Below are 21,903 nucleotides of genomic sequence, written 5' to 3' on the forward strand. Positions count from 1 at the left end.
CTCGGCCGACCAGCTCCCCCATAACTACATTTGAATCTGTGTATGGAGGCAGCCTCCACCACATTACTTCCTAGTGCAGTGACATGTATGTCACTGTTGCAGTGCAAGAAGCTAATTGTTGTTAGCTATAATTCTTGTTACGTTGCTTGTAGATAAATTTTAAATGTTAGTGTAAAATCTCTGCAGAGATCTGGGCAAGACCGTTTGTGCCCTCTGTAACCCTCTTGTGCTATCACTCACAGGATGAGTATGTGGGGTGAGCAATAAACAAGCCACCACTGGTGGCAACAATTATAGTTTACTGTGTCGGGGGACAGGAAGCCAGAGTGTATTCATACACGTTAGGATTTTATCTATGCCCCTCCCCCAAGGCCGAATTACTGACTGCCCAATATGCAACCCCACAACAAGCTGATTAACTCGTGAGTACCTACTTGCTGCTAGGTGAACAGAGGCATTAGGTGAAAGGAAATGTACCCAACCATTTCTGTTCCGCCTATGATTCGAACCTGGAATTCTCAATTGTGCATCGAGAACGAACCCGACTGTACTACCTGTACTACCCGGACCCAACTGATTAAATATCAGTTGTTGAAAATTGCCCGCCAACTACAGTATAGCTGTGATAAAAAAAAGTAAATCAAGAACTTGAAATATTCAAAGAACTCTTCTTGACTTGAAGGAAAATAGTGGTCATTCATTACTACCAAGTACGTAATGGGAATGTAAGAAACAGTGTTTAAATATACCTTAATTAATACAATATAATATGACTTAACCAGGTGATAACAGTATGCTCAAGTAACCTTAACTGAACGTAGAATCAACATTACCAACTTTGATTCAATATAACATTAATGTCACTAGCAAATTCTCTGATTCAGGGGTACCAAAATGTTTTTCTTATGTGTACATTAGTTATGTATTTAATCCCTAATGAATCTGCCAAATTATGTCATGTATGCATTCAAGTTTTCATATTTTGATTAATGGTAATGAAAATTAAAATATAATATTAAAGTTTATTAGTTAAAGCTATCATTTGCTGCCGGTGCTACATAGTCTTGATGGGTTTATTGCCATCTTTTAATATTTTCATTTGCTGCAAAACCACATGAATTTTGCCCAAAACGCTACATGTCAACATTATTAGTGACTGTACAAAATATAAATACTATGTAGACATTGTATTCACATCCCCTTGTCTGATGATGACCCTCTCGGAAACATATAATAAAAACATTGAACTAAGTTTTTAGCCGAGGGCCGCCATCTCTAGTAGCCTGGATATGGACGAGGTCAACGTGTTTAGAATGTTTAAATACTTTATACAGTTTGTAGTTCGTATAGTATATAATTTGTACTTCTTTGACTACATATTTACATTAATTTTATCACAAGTATTGACCAACTTCTTGTGGATAGTGGGTCTTGTCACATGTGAAAGTCTACGCATGTGCTGTAGAAGTTCTAGTCTGTGTGTATGCAATTGATTGATTGTTGAAGGTGTAGCGAGTTGTTGTTAAAGCTTTAGCTACTCAGGACGAAGTGTCCATGTAGCACGGGCTATGGTGAGCCCGTAATTGAGTTTGGTTATACATGATAACCTTTTTCCTGTGATGTGTAGTGAGTAGATTATCCCAATAATATACTCGCTCCAAAGGTAAGCCACCCAAGAGGTGACACGGGCATGAATAGCCCGTAATGTATACAATACATGTCTTTGTGTTATAGGAGCCCCACACACCCTTGCTTGGGTGGCCCTGCAGGGGGCACTACTCATACCATCATCAGCGGCTCCAGAGCCATTTTGTCCTCCAAGATAGCAGCTGCCAGCTGCTGCTGGTGATGGGGAAGGATGTAGCGCCGGTGCTCCACTAATAGGTCGATGTTGGCGTCTGCCTCACACTGTTTGTTCTCTACTTCTTTTGTAACTTTGGTATGCGGTTTTGTTTTCTCTGTTAGTGTCTTCTCCGTCTGCGATACTTCCGTCTCCGTGTGCAAGCTGTGCAGGATTAATATGCACGTTACTAAGTTGTTGTAAGCAACTATTAGTTTAAAGCTGTGCATCTAAATTAATCAGTGTTCCATTAACCCAATAATGTATGCGTACCTCAAAGCTACAAGTGCGCTTCTCGGGGCATAAATGTACCCCCAACCTGAGAGCCATAATGACAATTGTTGCTCTTCGCTGCAAAACATAAGACTTACCTGACGACGAACACTCGACGGTAATTCCTGACGAGGTCCTGTTCGAGTAATCTCTTAAGAGCTGCTGTCAAGAGGCTAGTGTGGTGTCTTTTGGCAGGAGGGACCCCATCCATAGCTGTCAGGAGAGTAAACACACAAGATCATTTAGTTTGGCGCGAGAGACGCCCTCACCAGTGGGCACTAGGCAGAGGACGGTATCACTTATGTCGTGGTTTCCGCTGTTGAGGACAAAAAGCGCATTTTACCTGACTTTATCTGAGGGCAACTATCTCCAAAGTGGCCTCAACGGGGACTGGAAGCCGACGGCTTTTCAAAGGTCCTCCCATTGAGGATTTGTCTATCTGTATTTTTAAACTGAAGTAATGTTAGGTTTATCGAGGTCTTCCCTATGTACCAATGGTTTCGAATTTTTGTTTTACTAGCCCTATTTTGTAATATTCAAAAGACCTGTAAACCCCCCCGCCTCTGCCACACGTCATAATTGAAAAAATCATAATTAAGATACTTGCAAATTCTCGATTACTCAGACATACTAGTACTCTGAATTTAGGTTCAGAGACTCACCAGAAAACATTTATCTACCACGGGTTGAGAACCACTGCCTTGAACCAACGTTTTCCAGAATGCGACCCACTACAGTCAACTAACTCCCAATAACCTATTTATTACTGCCAATGGTCATCAGAAACACAACCCGTTTATGACTGAAAAACGGTTTACACACGACTCGCATCTGATTTCGTTCGAACACTTCTGGAACAAGTGCTTCACTGACGAATTTTGTTCGAACCACAACGCTGTAAATGCTTCACACATATACTACAAATACAAATAATCGCCAACAGAACCTAAACACCTAACCTAACCTATGCCTATATATCCACAATATGCTAATATATTATAATATTAATTTATATTTGAGAAAATTCCCGTTTTGACTGAACAGAATGTAAAAATTTATGAATGCGTCTGTGGGGTCGACCGCTGGATGGAATGGACTTGAGTCGAGGACGGGTTGGAACTACGAGTCTCACCGTACCAGTACCCAGAACTAACACCCCAAATGCTATTCCTCCTATCTCATTAAGCAGCTACCTTGCTTGACAGATTACTGTCTTTCACTACGCCACTACTCTTCCACAATACCATACTCTCATTACCTTCCACAATCTCATACTTTCTTTAACATTACTATAATAACTTCACTAATAAAGGAATATGTGCTAGTAGGTTTGCAAGAAGCACTATTTACACTTTTTACAAAAAACTATACATCCTTGTAAATGTTTAGGTACTGGCATATTTGTCCTCATTCGTTCACCTTCGAGACATTCTAGAGTGTACCAACAGTCTCACCTTGGTCAGCTCGGCCCTCCAGCACTGCCTTCATGACGGCGGTGAGCGCTGGGGACACCACCAACACAACCCTCCTGGAGGCGCTGCTGGAGGCGGCGGCGAGGTGCCCCAGCAGACACTGGCACGGGTCGCTTGTCTGCTCCACCTTCCCAACCTTGTCGTATATATCGTACACCTGCGGGCACAACAATCACGCCTAGAGTCAGAAAGAGCCACATTCTCCGGCCAACTACCAGTTAGTTGAGTGTAATTGATACTAGGATACGCTAAGAGTACCTTCTCTCGACTTGGTCTCATTATCAGACGAAAAGTTTTATTTGGGAGAATTAGCCAGAGGCATATGTGTGTACTGTGGTATATTGGCTGTGTAACAGCCCAGCTGAGCACAGAACCTACCTGGCATCCCAGGTGGTGAGTGAGCCAGGTGGCTAGGCGAGCCACCTGCCGGAGGTTTGATGGGTCGTCTTCAGCGTACAGGAGCACTATAGTTAGCCGCTGCTGCTGCTGCCGCTGCTGTTGCTGCTGCTGCTGCTGGTGGTGGGGCACCTTGCTCAACTCCGCCTCCTGACGATGGCCACCAGGTATTATCCGGCACCTGAAATAAATGGCCGCCGCCAGACCGCCCTGGACAGCAGCTACGCCCACCACGCCCAGGCCCACCCATCCTGTCAACCACCTATAGAGAAACACGGTATGTTGTGCGTTATAGATTATCAAGTTAATATACTATTACTGTGACATGAATAGCACAGAGCAGCCTATCATCTTTACGTTGTAATTGGGGCATAATGTGTCATTACAAGACGTCAAGAACGCGTAAACATTCTTAAGAATTCCTAATACTCTTTTTACCTTAGCCAAGTATAGTATTAATACATCGAAAACGCACAAGGATTAGTCCCAGCCTCTTAAAAAGTCTAAACACTGCCTGAACAAAAGTTGACGATGAGCACATTCAATATTTCCCTGCTCATACTTTATATTAAGAAAGTTTTAGTTTAATTTATTTATTATGCACCCCATACCCATCTTGTATACACAACTCAATAAATATTTATGAATAAACACAAAAATATTATTATTATTATTATTTTAATATTATGGAAGAGTCGGTCGGCCGAGCGGACAGCACACTGCACTTGTGATCCTGTGGTCCGGGGTTCGATCCCGGGCGCCGGCGAGAAACAATGGGCAGAGTTTCTTTCACCCTATGCCTCTGTTACCTAGCAGTAAAATAGGTACCTGGGTGTTAGTCAGCTGTCACGGGCTGCTTCCTGGGGGTGGAGGCCTGGTCGAAGACCGGGCCGCGGGGACACTAAAGCCCCGAAATCATCTCAAGATAACCTCAAGATAACCTCAAGATAACCTCAAGATAACCTCAGAGCAAATCAATGACTATGAGAGACCACACCTCCCTCAAACCACCTGTATAGTTATCTAGATATTTGTGAGGGTCTGAAAGCATATTACGGTTCCAGTAATAGTCTACAAGTAAGCTGGCAAGTTAACTCTTGTTCTATATAGAGATTATTATCAAGTTATAACTTTATTGTACTATAAATCGTTGGTTAAAATATAACAGTTGTATGCTGAAAAGGTTTTCTTTGAAGAATTTGACTTGTAAACGGAATTCTTGGGTACACTTAAATAGTTTGTAAATTCCATATGTCACACTGTCGTCAATAATACACCATATTTACATAACCAAACGTAATGAAACATAACCAAAGGTAATGAAACCTAACCCAATCTAAAGTAACCTTAACCTAACCTGACCATGGATAGAGTATAGATGATAGCACTAAATATGTAGTCGTTTTCAATCCATTCCCGTGAGCGGATTTCCTTCTTGAGGACAGGGTTGAAGAGCCTATCCATCAAGATCAATGCCACTAGAGAGAGCTGCCAACACGTATAAATTAAGCTCACACATCCATGCACGTTCAAGTACTGAAGTATTGTTGCCTAGCCTTCGTGCATGTGACAAATACAGATATAAATACATAAAACTATATATTTCAAGATACTCCAGTGAGCATTAAGGCGACCCACCGCAGATACGGACAAAAGACCCACTCGCTCACCCTTTCGGAGACGGCGACGAGGCTGCAGTAGGCGCGGAAGGGTTGAGACAGGTTTTACTCGGGAACTTCCTGATGGAGGACGATAGCTCACAGTTGGGGTCATGACTCACAGGCTGTAGCTGTGGGCAGAAGGCACGTTACTGAGAGGTTGTGAGTGTTGGTGAGAGCAATATATAGAAGACTACGGAAGGCCGATTGGCCCAATACATTCACAATTGGAGGGTCTCGCATTCGATTTAGGAACAGGAAGTTCCTAAACCTAATAAAAGGAGAGGTTACAGTCTGGTTCGTTCTTGACTTACAATCGATAATTCCGGGTTCAAATCCCAGACGGCACAGAAACAGATGGGCGCGTTTCCTTTCTCCTCATGCCCCTGTCCACCTAGCAGTAAATAGGTACCCAGGAGTTAGTATTTGTTGTGGGGTTGCATCCAGTAATTCGACCTTAAGGGGGGAGGAGACCTCGGTATAAGCCTAACATGTACAGTACCTGGCTTCCTGTCTCCCGACACAATCAATGATTATAATTATTAAATCTGGAGCTCCAGATTTTGGAGCGTGTTTCCTTTCATCTGATGCTGCTGTCCGCGAACAGAACAGTGCAGCCCCGCTTCCATTTTACGTACACGAAAGTTTACATTGGTTGTGAACTATATGTCCGGGACCACAGTAAACTGTGTGCAGGACCACGGTAAACTGTGTGCAGGACCACGGTAAACTGTGTGCAGGACCACGGTAAACTGTGTGCAGGACCACAGTAAACTGTGTGCAGGACCACGGTAAACTGTGTGCAGGACCACGGTAAACTGTGTGCAGGACCACGGTAAACTGTGTGCAGGACCACGGTAAACTGTGTGCAGGACCACGGTAAACTGTGTGCAGGACCACGGTAAACTGTGTGCAGGACCACAGTAAACTGTGTGCAGGACCACGGTAAACTGTGTGCAGGACCACGGTAAACTGTGTGCAGGACCACGGTAAACTGTGTGCAGGACCACGGTAAACTGTGTGCAGGACCACGGTAAACTGTGTGCAGGACCACGGTAAACTGTGTGCAGGACCACAGTAAACTGTGTGCAGGACCACGGTAAACTGTGTGCAGGACCACGGTAAACTGTGTGCAGGACCACGGTAAACTGTGTGCAGGACCACAGTAAACTGTGTGCAGGACCACGGTAAACTGTGTGCAGGACCACGGTAAACTGTGTGCAGGACCACGGTAAACTGTGTGCAGGACCACGGTAAACTGTGTGCAGGACCACGGTAAACTGTGTGCAGGACCACGGTAAACTGTGTGCAGGACCACGGTAAACTGTGTGCAGGACCACGGTAAACTGTGTGCATGACCACAGTAAACTGTGTGCAGGACCACGGTAAACTGTGTGCAGGACCACGGTAAACTGTGTGCAGGACCACGGTAAACTGTGTGCAGGACCACGGTAAACTGTGTGCAGGACCACGGTAAACTGTGTGCAGGACCACGGTAAACTGTGTGCAGGACCACAGTAAACTGTGTGCAGGACCACGGTAAACTGAGTGCAGGACCACGGTAAACTGTGTGCAGGACCACGGTAAACTGTGTGCAGGACCACGGTAAACTGTGTGCAGGACCACGGTAAACTGTGTGCAGGACCACGGTAAACTGTGTGCAGGACCACAGTAAACTGTGTGCAGGACCACGGTAAACTGAGTGCAGGACCACGGTAAACTGTGTGCAGGACCACGGTAAACTGTGTGCAGGACCACGGTAAACTGTGTGCAGGACCACGGTAAACTGTGTGCAGGACCACGGTAAACTGTGTGCAGGACCACGGTAAACTGTGTGCAGGACCACGGTAAACTGTGTGCAGGACCACAGTAAACTGTGTGCAGGACCACGGTAAACTGAGTGCAGGACCACGGTAAACTGTGTGCAGGACCACGGTAAACTGTGTGCAGGACCACAGTAAACTGTGTGCAGGACCACGGTAAACTGTGTGCAGGACCACGGTAAACTGTGTGCAGGACCACAGTAAACTGTGTGCAGGACCACGGTAAACTGTGTGCAGGACCACAGTAAACTAACTGTTGGTTAGGTTAGATAGGATTTGGTGATGGCCTTTGTAACCCTCCCGGAGATGTTAATAAGCCATAAGCCCAACACCAAACCATTACCAGGCAAGCACCAGGGCCTCCGACCTGGAGGACCAGCAGCACTTACCAGCCACCACCAGGGCCTCCGACCTGGAGGACCAGCAGCACTTACCAGCCACCACCATGGCCACTAACCTGGAAGTACCAGCAGCAAACACTTATCAGCCACCACCAGGGCCACTGACCTGGAGGACCAGCAGCAAACACTTATCAGCCACCACCAGGGCCACTGACCTGGAGGACCAGCAGCAAACACTTATCAGCCACCACCAGGGTCACTAACCTGGAAGTACCAGCAGCAAACACTTATCAGCCACCACCAGGGCCACTAACCTGGAAGTACCAGCAGCAAACACTTATCAGCCACCACCAGGGCCACTGACCTGGAAGTACAAGCAGCAAACACTTATCAGCCACCACCAGGGTCACTAACCTGGAAGTACCAGCAGCAAACACTTATCAGCCACCACCAGGGCCACTGACCTGGAAGTACAAGCAGCAAACACTTATCAGCCACCACCAGGGCCACTAACCTGGAAGTACTAGCAGCAAACACTTATCAGCCACCACCAGGGCCACTAACCTGGAAGTACTAGCAGCAAACACTTATCAGCCACCACCAGGGCCACTGACCTGGAAGTACCAGCAGCAAACACTTATCAGCCACCACCAGGGCCACTAACCTGGAAGTACCAGCAGCAAACACTTACCAGCCACCACCAGGGCCACTAACCTGGAAGTACCAGCAGCAAACACTTACCAGCCACCACCAGGGCCACTGACCTGGAAGTACCAGCAGCAAACACCTAACAGCCACCACCAGGGCCACTAACCTGGAAGTACCAGCAGCAAACACCTAACAGCCACCACCAGGGCCACTAACCTGGAAGTACCAACAGCAAACACTTACCAGCCACCACCTGGGCCACTAACCTGGAGGTACCAACAGCAAACACTTACCAGCCACCACCTGGGCCACTAACCTGGAAGTAGTAACAGAAGCGACGGGAGAAGGTGTTGTGGTAGAGAAGATGGGTGGCGCTGCCGACGTTGTGGATAGTTTCTTTAGTACATCTGCCTGTGTTTCCAGCCTCACAGCGGCTGACGTACAGGTCCCACGACCTCACCCGAGGGTCAGACTTTAGTGCCAGCTCAAGACGGGTGGCACTGTACGTTAAGAATTATGTTAAAAATATACATGTACACACAGAAATCACAATAGCCTATGTATCAATGAACAAATCCACAAGGTTCGAACCCTCGTCACGGCCCTTGTGGATTTGTTCATTGAAATATACATGTTGTTATATGTATGGACAATTATTGGTGTTGTAGATTGATAAATGAAGATTAATTAAGCCCCCGCAAAAGGTGGCACGGGCATGAATAGCCCGTAAGTGGTAGATTTTTGGAGTGAATGTGATCGTTGGTGTGAATGGTGTTGTTACTGGTTTGATGTTGAGTTTAAGGGCTATCTCATAGAGGCTAAATGTATTGAAAATATATATATCCGTAAAGAAAAACGGGATATATATACATAACAAATGTAAAAGACAACGGTAAAAACACTCACAGAACAGCTGTAAATTAAAATAAAACACGCATAACAAATAAACCAAACGGGACAAATACAAAACAGCTCTAAAAGAAAAACAAAACAAGCTAAACAGTTTTATTTACAAAAAATAAAACAAATACAGGAAAACGAAGAGACACGAACACTGCCGTATAAATCAACATTGTATACCTTGCTTAGCTAAATGAATTATGGGGTTCAGTCCCTGAGCCCATTAATGTGCCTTTGTAACCCTTCTCACTACCGCCCACAAGATGGGTATGGGGTGCATGATAAATGAATTATGGGGTTCGGTCCCTGAGCCCATTAATGTGCCTTTGTAACCTCTCTCACTACCGCCCACAAGATGGGTATGGGGTGCATGATAAATGAATTATGGGGTTCAGTCCCTGAGGCCATTAATGTACCTTTGTAACCCTTTCCGCTACCGCCCACAAGATGGGTATGGGGGTAAATGAACTAAACTAAAGTGCCGTATAAGTGCCATTCACTCACTTGAACTGGAGGATAGAGACCTGAAGAGGTACATGAGTGCCGCCGGTGGTGAAGGTCCTGGAGAAGACGCCGTCCGCCCGAAGCCTCTTGCAGCCCTTCTTCAGCCCACACATCCGGCCCTCCTCCTGCCCACCAAAACATTCATCACCTTTACTAATTTCAAGATGATTGATTATAGTTGTTATATATAAATATGAGTGATTAAAGTTATTCTAACGTTTGTAGCCTAGTTATTCTAACGTTTTGTAACGTTTGTGTGTGTGTTTGTGGCTTTGCAAGAATGTAAGAACGTCAATGTTATGTACTCTCACAACCAAGTATATATATACCTGAAGTGTATCTTCTGGTAAATACATATAAATACACCTTGTATATAAATAGTTGTCTATGGCCTAGTGCCTATGGCCGTTGGGGAGCCGGTCGGCCGAGCGGACAGCACGCTGGACTTGTGATCCTGTGGTCCCGGGTTCGATCCCGGGCACCGGCGAGAAACAATGGGCAGAGTTTCTTTCACCCTATGCCCCTGTTACCTAGCAGTAAAATAGGTACCTGGGTGTTAGTCAGCTGTCACGGGCTGCTTCCTGGGGGTGGAGGCCTGGTCGAGGACCGGGCCGTGGGGACACTAAAGCCCCGAAATTATCTCAAGATAGTCACACGGGTTATTTCCTTTCACCTGATGCCTCTGTTCGCCTAGCAGTAAATCCCTGGAATTAGGCAACTGTTGTGGGTGTTGTATCCTGGGGAGGGTCAGTAAGTCAACCTTGGGGGACCTCGATAGGCTAACAGGCTTCCTGTCCCAGACATTGTAAAACGAACGTTGAATGTCTTCCCATTATCTTTGCTTCGTGCAGTGGAGATTCCTAATACCCGGGATTTACCGGCAGAAATCTAAGTGCCTTTTTTATCCTTTGTTCATTCTATTAACTGAACTGCATAATTTAAATGGGGTCTAACATGGTCAAGATAAATATGAAGAATTGTTGTTTATGAAACTCAGATATTTATCACGTTTAGATTTTACATTTATAACGTTGTTCAGTTTATGTCTAAGCCCTGGAGCTTAGCATTCAGTTTATGTCTAAGCCCTGGAGCTTAGCATTCAGTTTATGTCTAAGTCCTGGAGACCTACGGTCAACAGGATTAAACTACATTTGCCCATGTTTTGTTCATTGTAAAAGTTCGTATAACTCGTCTCGATCGTTACGATTATGAGTGTTCTACATTTATTTCCCGCTTTTTTTTTAGTATTAACTTATTAATTTGGTAAATGTTGCTTTTCAGTTATATTTTTAAATCGTTTATATATATATATGGTAAAAAACAATCAAGGACTGAGGACAGATTCCTGGGGCACTCCACTATATCCTGTCCCAGCCCCTGTTCCACCTGTGTGGCTCCAGTTTCTCCCGTCCCAGGAAAAGTTCTCAAATACCTTACCCTTTTGCCTTTGTAGGTTTCCATAACCCTTTGGTCATCGCATCCGACAACCTCTATCTCCCAGCTCCTGTTTGCGGCACCTGTTAGAGAAAGAAAAATTAACTCCTGGTGCTGGATGACTGGGGTCGACAGACGACAACAAGCATCGACAAACGACAACAGATGTCGACAGACAACGACAGGCGTCGATAGGTGATAAAAGGGAGACGATAACGGTTGACAGAAGACAGTAGGAATGGACAAAAAGGGGGGCATAGTTGGACGTCAGACCACCGCAGGAAACGAAAGGGATGGACAATATACGACAGATAACTGCTAATGAGGACATTTATGTCAATGGATATGAAAGATACTATATTAATGGATAATTGAGGAAATCAATGAGGAATCAAATGTGAAGGAAAGGAAGATGCTGACTGAGGACTGAGGATAGTACCCAAGTGAGCACATGGACTCACTTGGCAGTACCTTGAAGCAATAGTACATATACACTTTGCAATACGGTGGACCGCCTGGATTTACTCGATCGAGGAGCAAAGTGAGGCGCTCAGGCTTAACTAGAGACACGGGAAGGCTCTATAGGACTCACATGCGAGACATTGTGGACTCAAGTGAAGACGATAGGTGTAGGCATCGGTGGTAGGGGTGACAGATGTCTCTACAGTGATGTTCCTTACACACGTCTCTACAGTGATGTTTCTTTCACACGGTGAAGCTGTAAGGAGTAGATTCTTGAGGCTCTCACCAGATTGTCACGAGATTCATTATTATGAAACCACTGTAATATGCAGATGATGAGTCACAGTAACGTGGCTGAACAAATGTTGACCAGACTATACACTAGAAAGTGAAGGGACGACGACGTTTCGGTCCGTCCTGGACCATTCTCAAGTCGATTGTGAGAATCAAGTCTTCACAAGCGACTTGAGAATGGTCCAAGACGGACAGAAACGTCGTCGTCCCTTCACTTCGTAGTGTGTGGTCTAGTCACCTCTGTAACATGTTCGTTTGTATAGTTTATGACTAAAATATTACTTATATTAATATTATCAGCAGTCATTATAAAACTCCGTTTCTCACTTTCATTGAATGGAGAAGCATTAGCCTAATCACAATAAAATGTAAAATTAAAGTTTGTCGTTACACGAACATTTCTTTAATTGACTAAAGTTTGAAAAGATGGTTATATAGTGGAAAATTAGATGGTTTCCACTCCTACCCATTTATCCATAAGTGACGGATAAAACAGATTAATCTTACTTTGTGACTTCCACAAACGTCTAGATCCTCATACCACATACAGAATCCTTCCCAGCTCATGAAATCCTAGTTATGGTGTCCCTTGTCCGGGACAGTAACTCTGTTAGCTTTATCAAGGACCCAATAGGGCAACTAATGAAGAATACCCGTTTTTAATGCATCGGCAGGTAAGGTTAGGGGGGTTACATGGGTGCGTACGTTTCTGGTTAGGCTGCAACTTTTTATTTTGTACATTGTGGTAAATCAAGAGAACGGGGTGAGCACGAACGGCCTCCAGTAGCTTAACCAATATTTGTGGCGTGAAAGTTACATTTCCCATCAGCGAATTGCTTTCAAAAGCACCGCCGTCAACTGTAAACAGATCTAGAGCCAGATTCATGAAAGCACTTACGCAAGCACTTACGAACCTGTACATCTTTTCTTAATCTTTGGCGGCTTTGTTTACAACTATTAAACAGTTAATGAGCTCCGAAGCACCAGGAGGCTGTTTATAACAATAACAACAGTTGATTGGCAAGTTTTCATGCTTATAAACTGTTTAATAAATGTAACCAAAGCCATCAAAGATTGAGGAAAGATGTACACATTCGTAAGTATTTGCGTAACTGCTGGCCCCTAGAACTTTGCTATTTCTTCTTCTTCAAGAAGAAGAAGCCAGTATACTATCAACATGAAGCAATTACAACAGTTCTCACAGAGATGGGCTACCAAAAGATCACTTGAGATCAGCTACCAAAAGCCAATTAGACTCTCATATTGCATCATTGAGCTCCTTGAGATTGATTTTCACCTCGACCAGTCATGGTTCAATACGTGCCATTCGTCCCTATTTTCTTAGTCACGTCACGGAATGTAATGCCAGAAGTGATGGCAGTGCCAGAAGTTGGGTGCCATGTTTTCTCACCTCAGGCGAGGAAAATGAAAGTGAACTTCATTTGAAATCATTACTATAAACAAGATACTCATACAGTTGATTTAACGGGTCGAAGTCTGTGTTCATTTTTTATCGAGGAAGTTTTAGTCATTATTTTACATATTTGTAATTAGTTAAACGCCATTGTAACTCATACGATGAATCCAGTTTTGTTAAATCTTAATTTACCTTTGTGAGTATTCCACAATCATCCCTGTATGAGTTTTGGGTAAATAATTAATATGTTAAACTCTCAATTGCTTTCTTATTCCTTCTGATCTGGCTAGGCTTCGGTTCCTCCTAATTTGTTCAGGCTTCGGCACTTTATTCCGTTTTTAATAGAGATGAAAGTTGAACAATACAAGAAATATGAAAGTTAGTGTATGTTGACATGACGAGTTTCAGCAGTAGATGTCCACACAGGACGTGGAGAGGCGAGCCCTGATAAGCACACCACAGGATACCATGGTAACTTGTGGCATATCCTATAGCTGGGCCCTATGGCGTGGTAGGTAATGCGATTTGATCTGAATCTATGCTTACTGGGTTCGATTCCCGGACAGGGCAGACGTTTGCGGGGTAACATTCCCTTACCCCCAGCTGCTACTGTTCACTTATAGCAGTTAGTAGAGTTATTCGACTGTTGTGGGTTGCATCCTAGGGAAGGTCAGTCGTTGGCCTGTGAGGGGGCGATCTCGATAAACGTAACAGGCTTCCTGTCCCCGACAACGGAAAGCCAATCTGCGTATCGTGAATTTCACTTGTTTATTGCACAACATCTTATTTATGTTGCAGCTGTTGTAAATAATTGTATTTTGTTTTATGTGATAGAGGGCGTATATACTGTACGTATAGGCCTACCGCGTTCGGGAACAGAAAGCCCGTTTAGTTTGAGATACTGAAAGTTATCCACCACTTCACCACAGATATCTCTCTATCTCTGACCTTCCTCTCTTTCCTTCCTCCCTCTCTCTCTCTCTCTCTCTCTCTCTCTCTCTCTCTCTCTCTCTCTCTCTCTCTCTCTCTCTCTCTCTCTCTCTCTCTCTCTCTCTCTCCTTTCTCTCTCTCTCTCTCTCTCTCTCTCTCTCTCTCTCTCTCTCTCTCTCTCTCTCTCTCTCTCTCTCTCTCTCTCTCTCTCTCTCTCTCTCTCTCTCTCTCTCTCTCTCTCTCTCTCCCCTTTCTCTCTCTCTCTCTCCTTTCTCTCTCTCTCTCTCCTTTCTCTCTCTCTCTCTCTCAAATAAAAATCTAATCAAATCTAAATTAGAAGCAAAGTTTTGGGAACACATAGATAAACCAGTGTCGGCGGGCCGGAGGCTGCCGGGACACAGGTAACTCCTAGAGTACTAACTCACCTTCACCTAGTACAGCATATGCGGCGAACATGAGGTGGGTGGCAGCCAGGAGGTGGGTGGCAGCCAGGTGGTGGGTGGCAGCCAGGAGGGCAGCGAAGGTGCTGAACATCCCGATACAGGCAAGCCGTCATGTGGATGGCACCCCCTGTGTGTGATTGATTGATTGATGAACATTATCCCACCCAAAAAGGTGGCACGGGCATGAATAGCCCGTAAATGGTGACCCTTTGGAGCCATTACCAGTATATAGATGATACTGGAGATCTGTGGAGGTGCGACCACACTCTACGTTGCCTGTGTGTGGGTGATATGGGGCTTTTAGTGTGTGTTTGTGGGAGTTTAATTAGCTACGTGTAATTACAGGATGAGTTACAGTTTTACACAGGATGCGTTTTACGGATTAGAGTTACGGTCCCATTTTCCTAGTACTAGAGCAACCTGTTCTGAATAGTACATCGTATTTATGATGTATATTTCTCTAAGGCACTGATGAATTCAAAGCGGCATTGCGGCTCGACGAAACGTCCCGTTTTCTGTTCGTGGGTTCTCCGGTAGGTTGGGTTCGGGCAATTTAGTATAGTGACGCTGTGAACGCTCAGGAGAAGACAGTCTTGACTGTCGTTTAAGACGCTATGAAACTACTAACGGTTTTGACCTCCGTCACCTCCAGAACTTTCTCCAACTGTCTATCAGAAGCGAACTTTGTCATTTGTTTGGGTCGCTTCCTTAGTGACGTCTTGTTCTTGAAGTGCCCACCAGCCTTTATGTGCTGTTATGTCCATCTTGGACTCATTCAAATAAGCTGCTTCCTCTTCTAGCTCATTCCTCATGCTCACATAATTTACCACATGCTCACTGGCTCATTCCTCATGCTCACATAATTTACCACATGCTCACTGGCTCATTCCTCATGCTCACATAATTTACCACATGCTCACTGACTCATTCCACATGCTCACTGGCTCATTCCACATACTCACTGGCTCATTCTACATGCTCACTGGCTCATTCTACATGCTCACTGGCTCATTCCACATGCTCACTGACTCATTCCACATACTCACTGGCTCATCCTACATACTCACTGGCTCATTCCACATGCTCACTGGCTCATTCCACATACTCACTGGCTCATTCTACATGCTCACTGGCTCATTCTACATGCTCACTGGCTCATTCCACATACTCACTGGCTCATTCTACATGTTCACTGGCTCATTCCACATGTTCACTGGCTCATTCCACATGCTCACTGAGGAAATACTTCATTTATATACCTATCTCTATTTTTTACTGCGTGATCATTTCTCACCTGGTGGTGAGAAATGTGGTGATTTCTCGTAGCCTGGTGGATAGCGCGCAGGACTCGTAATTCTGTGGTGCGGGTTCGATTCCCGCACGAGGCAGAAACAAATGGGCAAAGTTTCTTTCACCCTGAATGCCCCTGTTACCTAACAGTAAATAGGTACCTGGGAGTTAGTCAGCTGTCACAGGCTGCTTCCTGGGGGTGGAGGCCTGGTCGAGGACCGGGCCGCGGGGACACTAAAAAAAAAGCCCCGAAATCATCTCAAGATAACCTCAAGATAACCTGATTCTATTTCTCCTTGATAACTGTGAACTGTTCGCTTCCCGTATGTTCAATGTTCAGCCCTCTTAACTATGATACCATTTTTGCTTAATTCCCAGGTATCTATTTACTGTTAAGCGATCAGGAACATCAGGTGAAAGGAAATGTGCTAAAACTCCTGACCCACCTCGAGAATCGAACTCGGAAACTTTCGGCAGTCCGATTTCGTCGACCACTACCAATAGAGCTAATAGAGAACAACCTTCAATTTCAGCTCGTTAAAGCTTCAGTGTGTGAGTATGCATATAATTATTAGCATCAGATTCGTAAAATCGATAACATTATTAATAATTTACCTGATGGCCACTAACCCTAGTGGCCTCGACGAGGACACGAAGCCGGCGGCTTGTCGAGGGAAACCCCCTCCCCCCCATTTGCCTGTATGATCTATTCCAGGTAGATTTTAAAACAACGCACTATAACATATACGGCTTCGGCGGGTAGGCGGTTCCATAATGTTGCAATGGTAATGTCATCAGTGTGAAGAATGTCCATAAATACATAAATACTATAATTTAGAAGCGGCTCTAAGCTAAAAATAAATTTCTCACTATTTTCCAATGGCGAACTTAAAGTCTTAGTGTAAATGGGGAGAATTCAAACAATACTTACGCTAATGCGCCGTGCTTAGGCGGCAACTCTAGCTGACGACCCCGGCGTGGAGAGGATTGTAGCTGACGACCTTGGCCTGGAGATGACCGCAGCTGACGACCTTTGTCTCGTGAGGATTGTAGATGACAACCTTGGCCTGGAGATGATTGTAGATGACAACCTTGGCCTGGAGATGATTGTAGATGACAACCTTGGCCTGGAGATGATTGTAGATGACAACCTTGGCCTGGAGATGATTGTAGATGACAACCTTGGCCTGGAGATGACCGCAGCCTGGTGAAGAATGTAGACGACGACCTTGGCCTGGAAACGACCTGCAGGAGACAATCTTGCCCTGGCGACGACCTGCAGCAGCCAAAGACAATATTCTGACGACAAACACGTTTGACGACCGAGGACAGGAGACGGTCTCCTAGCTGTCGACCGACCGAGAAAATGCCGCGCGACGGTCGGCAGAGACCCGTCACCGGATGACAAAGAGGCTGTAGCCTAGTGCTCGCGGCCTGATAACTGAGCGTGGCTCCTCTCTTACACAACCCGCGGGCAGCCAAGCCACAGCTCCCATACTAACCCTTCCGCCTTTTAACACACTACAGTATATAATTCAAAATATTATCATTATTAACACAGTATATAACTATACAATGTATAATTATGCAGTATATACTTCTTAACACAATATATATATATATATATAGTAAGGACAAGACAAGAACATATCGATGCCAACACAGAAGACAATGTCCAACATAACAGGCCAATTACACTGGATTAATCTTTGTGTTTGGATAGGAGATGCCTCGTATGGGCCAATAAGCCTTCTGCAGCCCCTATGTTTATGCCTTATGTATCCCCCCATGTTTTCACCTTCATTGTATTATCACCTGACCTAATGCGGGTATAAAATCAACTAGTATTGTAAGATCTGTTCACTTGAGAATGAACCATGGAGGTTCGAAACGTCGTGCAAATTATACAAATAAGTGTAATACACTCTATAGTAAATCACTTCTTTTCTTCACCTTAAAAGTACGAAAATGAGTTTTGGAGAACTCCTATTTCAATTAAGCCCTGATGCTAAGAAAATAGTTAAAGGGATAGAAGCCCTAAACCAGAAATTAATAAATACAGAATATGCGGTCATATTCAATGAAACATGTTTGAAAGAAAACCTGCTGCCAGTATACACCAATCAATATATATATATATATATATATATATATATATATATATATATATATATATATATATAAAATATATATATATACATATATATACAATATATATACAATATATATACAATATATATATAATATATATATATATATATATATATATATACAATATATATATAATATATATATATATATATATATATATATATACAATATATATATAATATATATATATAATATATATATATATATATATATATACAATATATATAATATATATATATATATATATATATATATATATATATATATATATATATATATATATATATATATATATATATATATATGCAAACAAGCCTGAATGGTCCCCAGGACTATATACAACTGAAAACGCACACCCCAGAAGTGACTCGAACCCATACTGCCAGGAGCAACGCAACTGGTATGTACAGGGACGCCTTAATCCGCTTGACCATCACGACCGGACAAATAAGGAAGTGATAGCCGAAGCTATTTGAACCACTTCCCCGCCGGCACTCGGATAGTAATCTTGGGCATAGCATTTTATCAAATCACCTCATTCTTTGGGGCACACATGAGGAACACAAATGCAAACAAGACTGAATGGTCCCCAGGACTATATACAACTGAAAACTCACTCCCCAGAAGTGACTCGAACCCATACTGTTGTATATAGTTGTATATAAGTTTTCAGTTGTATATAGTCCTGGGGACCATTCAGGCTTGTTTGCATTTGTGTTCCTCGCGTGTGCCCCAAAGAATGAGGTGATTTGATAAAATGCTATGCCCAAGATTACTATCCGAGTGCCGGCGGGGAAGTGGTTCGAGTCACTTCTGGGGTGTGAGTTTTTAGTTATATATATATATATATTATATTATATTATATATATACAACGGGCACCTGACAGCTGAGTGGGCAGCGCTTCGGGTTCGTAGTCCTGAGGTTCCGAGTTCGATCCCAGGTGGAGGCAGAGACAAATGGCCAATAAGTTTCTTTCACTCTGATGCCCCTGTTACCTAGCAGTAAATTGTTACCTGGGCTGCTGGTAGACGGCTGCTTCCTGGGGTGTGTGTAACAAAAAGAGTGCCTGGTCAAGGACCGGGCCGCGTGGACGCTAAGCCCCGAAACCACCTCAAGATAGGATAGCCCATTGTAGACAAAGAAGCCACAGTTTTACTGAGGCAGAAACACCCCCCCCTCCCTGCACGCCTCACAGCTGTGCAGGCTCCCCATGCAGGGGACTTCCTTTTGGCAGTCCCTATGTCTGCGACAGGCACACGTCTTGATCCGCAGCAGCTCCGTATAGCAGTCGGTCTCCGCCTTGCTGTCCTTATCTACACTGTTCATATGGGTATTTGTGGAGAGGAAACTTGCTTATGGAGGATGATAGCTCACAGTTGGGGTCATGACTCACAGGCTGTAGCTGTGGGCAGAAGGTTGTGAATGTTGGTGAGAGCAATATATAGAAGACTACGGAAGGCCGATTGGCCCAATACATTCACAATTGGAGGGTCTCGCATTCGATTTAGGAAGTTCCTAAACCTAATAAAAGGAGGGGTTACAGTCTGGTTCGTTGTCGACTTACAATCGATAATTCCGGGTTCAAATCCCAGACGGCACAGAAACAGATGGAAATAGGCTCGGCTACTATCCTCTTTTGTCCGGTCGTGTTGGTCGAATGGTTAAGGGATCGTGTACATCAGTTGCATTGCTTCTGGCAGTCACTTCTGGGGGTGTGAGTTTTCAGTTGCATATATGCCTGGAGGCCGTTCAGGCTTGTTCTGATATATATATATATATATATAATATATATATATATATATATATAATATATATATATATATATATATAATATATATATATATATTTGTTTTTTTTTGGTAGCAGTCTTTCTTGTAAACATATGTTGTTAAATATGACCGAAAAGGTAAGATTAATAATTCTAACACGAATTTTCTTAATATTTCTTATGTTTCTTCTTACTGTCGATGGTAATTGAAAAATCAAATCTCCAAAATTCATTTTTATTTCTAGTCTGACGTGACACTTGAAACCGTTTTGTAATAACTTATTACATTTTCAAAGACTTTAGTTTACACACACACAACTGTAACCTGAAAACTAAACAACATCTAAACAGAGTTTTACTTATGCTAACACTTGTTGTTGTTAAAGATTTAGCTACTCAGGACGAAGTGTCCATGTAGCACGGGCTATGGTGAGCCCGTAATGCTAACACTAAACAGCTTGTCTTATATACTCGCATTTGGGTGAGGTGATATGTTGCAACAGCTTTGGATGAGGTGAACAAACTTTTGACCAACACAAGACAGAACACGGAACAATGGGTGTTAATTGGATAAATGAGAGGGAAGAATGGAAGTAACTGCAAAGGGCCTATTGGCCCATACTTCCTCTTGATGCTTCTATATTGGTACGGAGTCTTGAAGTGGGTAGAATATAGTTGTGCATTAATTGGCTGTTGATTGCTGGTGTTGACTTTTTGATGTGTAGTGCCTCGCAGATGTCGAACCGCCTGCTATCGCTGTATCTGTCGATGATTTTTGTGTTGTTTGTTAAGACTTCTCTTGTGATGGTCTGGTTGGGGGAAGAGATTATATGTTCCTTAATGGAGCCCTGTTGCTTATGCATTGTTAATCGCCTGGAAAGAGATGTTGTTGTCTTGCCTATATACTGAGTTCTTTGGGGCTTACAGTCCCCAAGAGGGCATTTGCAGGCCTAGACGACGTTGGTCTCTTTTAAGGCGTTCTGCTTTGTGTCTGGAGAGTTTTTCAAAAAAACAAAAAGAACGGCCAATCTACTCATGAAAACTCTCCAGACACAGCCTGGAACCCAATTCTTTGAGAAATCCCAAGGCACTCTTGCCCCAGGGGCCATGCATCTCAGACGATATGGGAAGAAAAGTGTATTGACCTTCCAATCGCCTGTATTTGACTGATTTTGCTATTTCCCTGTGGTTGGGCGCCCCACCTGCTTGATCATTACCGAAGTGTATATAGGTGTCAGCCAGGGTGGATACACATGTGTGTAGTCCCACACCAACTGTCGCCCGTTTGTTGTTGTTATAGATTCAGCTACTCGGAACAAGTTCCTAGTAGCACGGGCTATGGTGAGCCCGTAACTTACCTGGCACAAGAGTGGGGCAAGTAGCACGGGCTATGGTGAGCCCGTAACTTACCTGGCACAAGAGTGGGGCAAGTAGCACGGGCTATGGTGAGCCCGTAACTTACCTGGCACAAGAGTGGGGCAAGTAGCACGGGCTATGGTGAGCCCGTAACTTACCTGGCACAGGAGTGGGGCAAGTAGCACGGGCTATGGTGAGCCCGTAACTTACCTGGCACAAGAGTGGGGCAAGTAGCACGGGCTATGGTGAGCCCGCAGTGGACTTACCTGGCACAGGAACGGGGCTGTAACTGTGGAGAAAACTGTCTGCCCCTCTTCCAGGGGTATATAGTGATGCCATCAGGGTGAAGTGCGGGGTCATCCGGGTTTTGGTCCCCAAGGTTAGGATGCGAGATTCTCTCTTTGCTGGGCACTGAGCTGAGACAAGGCTCCTCTTGATGATGTCATTGACCTCGTTGTGTGTTGCATGCCAGCCCTTGGATCTTCCTCAGTGCAACCCATGC

At 44.2% G+C, this 21,903-nt stretch overlaps 1 protein-coding gene across 1 annotated transcript; it reads right to left on the minus strand.

Annotated features, from left to right (window-relative positions):
• Nucleotides 1-1,008: 1,008 nt before the first annotated feature.
• On the minus strand, nt 1,009-17,570 carry LOC123746600 (uncharacterized). Its single transcript, XM_069318376.1, has 12 exons — nt 17,223-17,570; nt 17,057-17,162; nt 14,818-14,962; nt 11,882-12,007; nt 11,293-11,372; nt 9,856-9,980; nt 8,768-8,951; nt 5,652-5,770; nt 3,964-4,243; nt 3,568-3,742; nt 2,212-2,326; nt 1,009-2,005 (listed from the first exon to the last, which is right to left on the minus strand). Exons 3-12 carry the CDS (start codon nt 14,924-14,926, stop codon nt 1,780-1,782), a joined length of 1,539 nt encoding a protein of 512 aa, XP_069174477.1. The 5' UTR covers nt 14,927-14,962; nt 17,057-17,162; nt 17,223-17,570; the 3' UTR covers nt 1,009-1,779.
• Between the last annotated feature and the right edge of the window lie 4,333 nt (nt 17,571-21,903).

This window comes from Procambarus clarkii, chromosome 90 (assembly GCF_040958095.1).
Source record: "Procambarus clarkii isolate CNS0578487 chromosome 90, FALCON_Pclarkii_2.0, whole genome shotgun sequence".
Classification (NCBI taxonomy): Eukaryota; Metazoa; Arthropoda; class Malacostraca; order Decapoda; family Cambaridae; genus Procambarus; species Procambarus clarkii.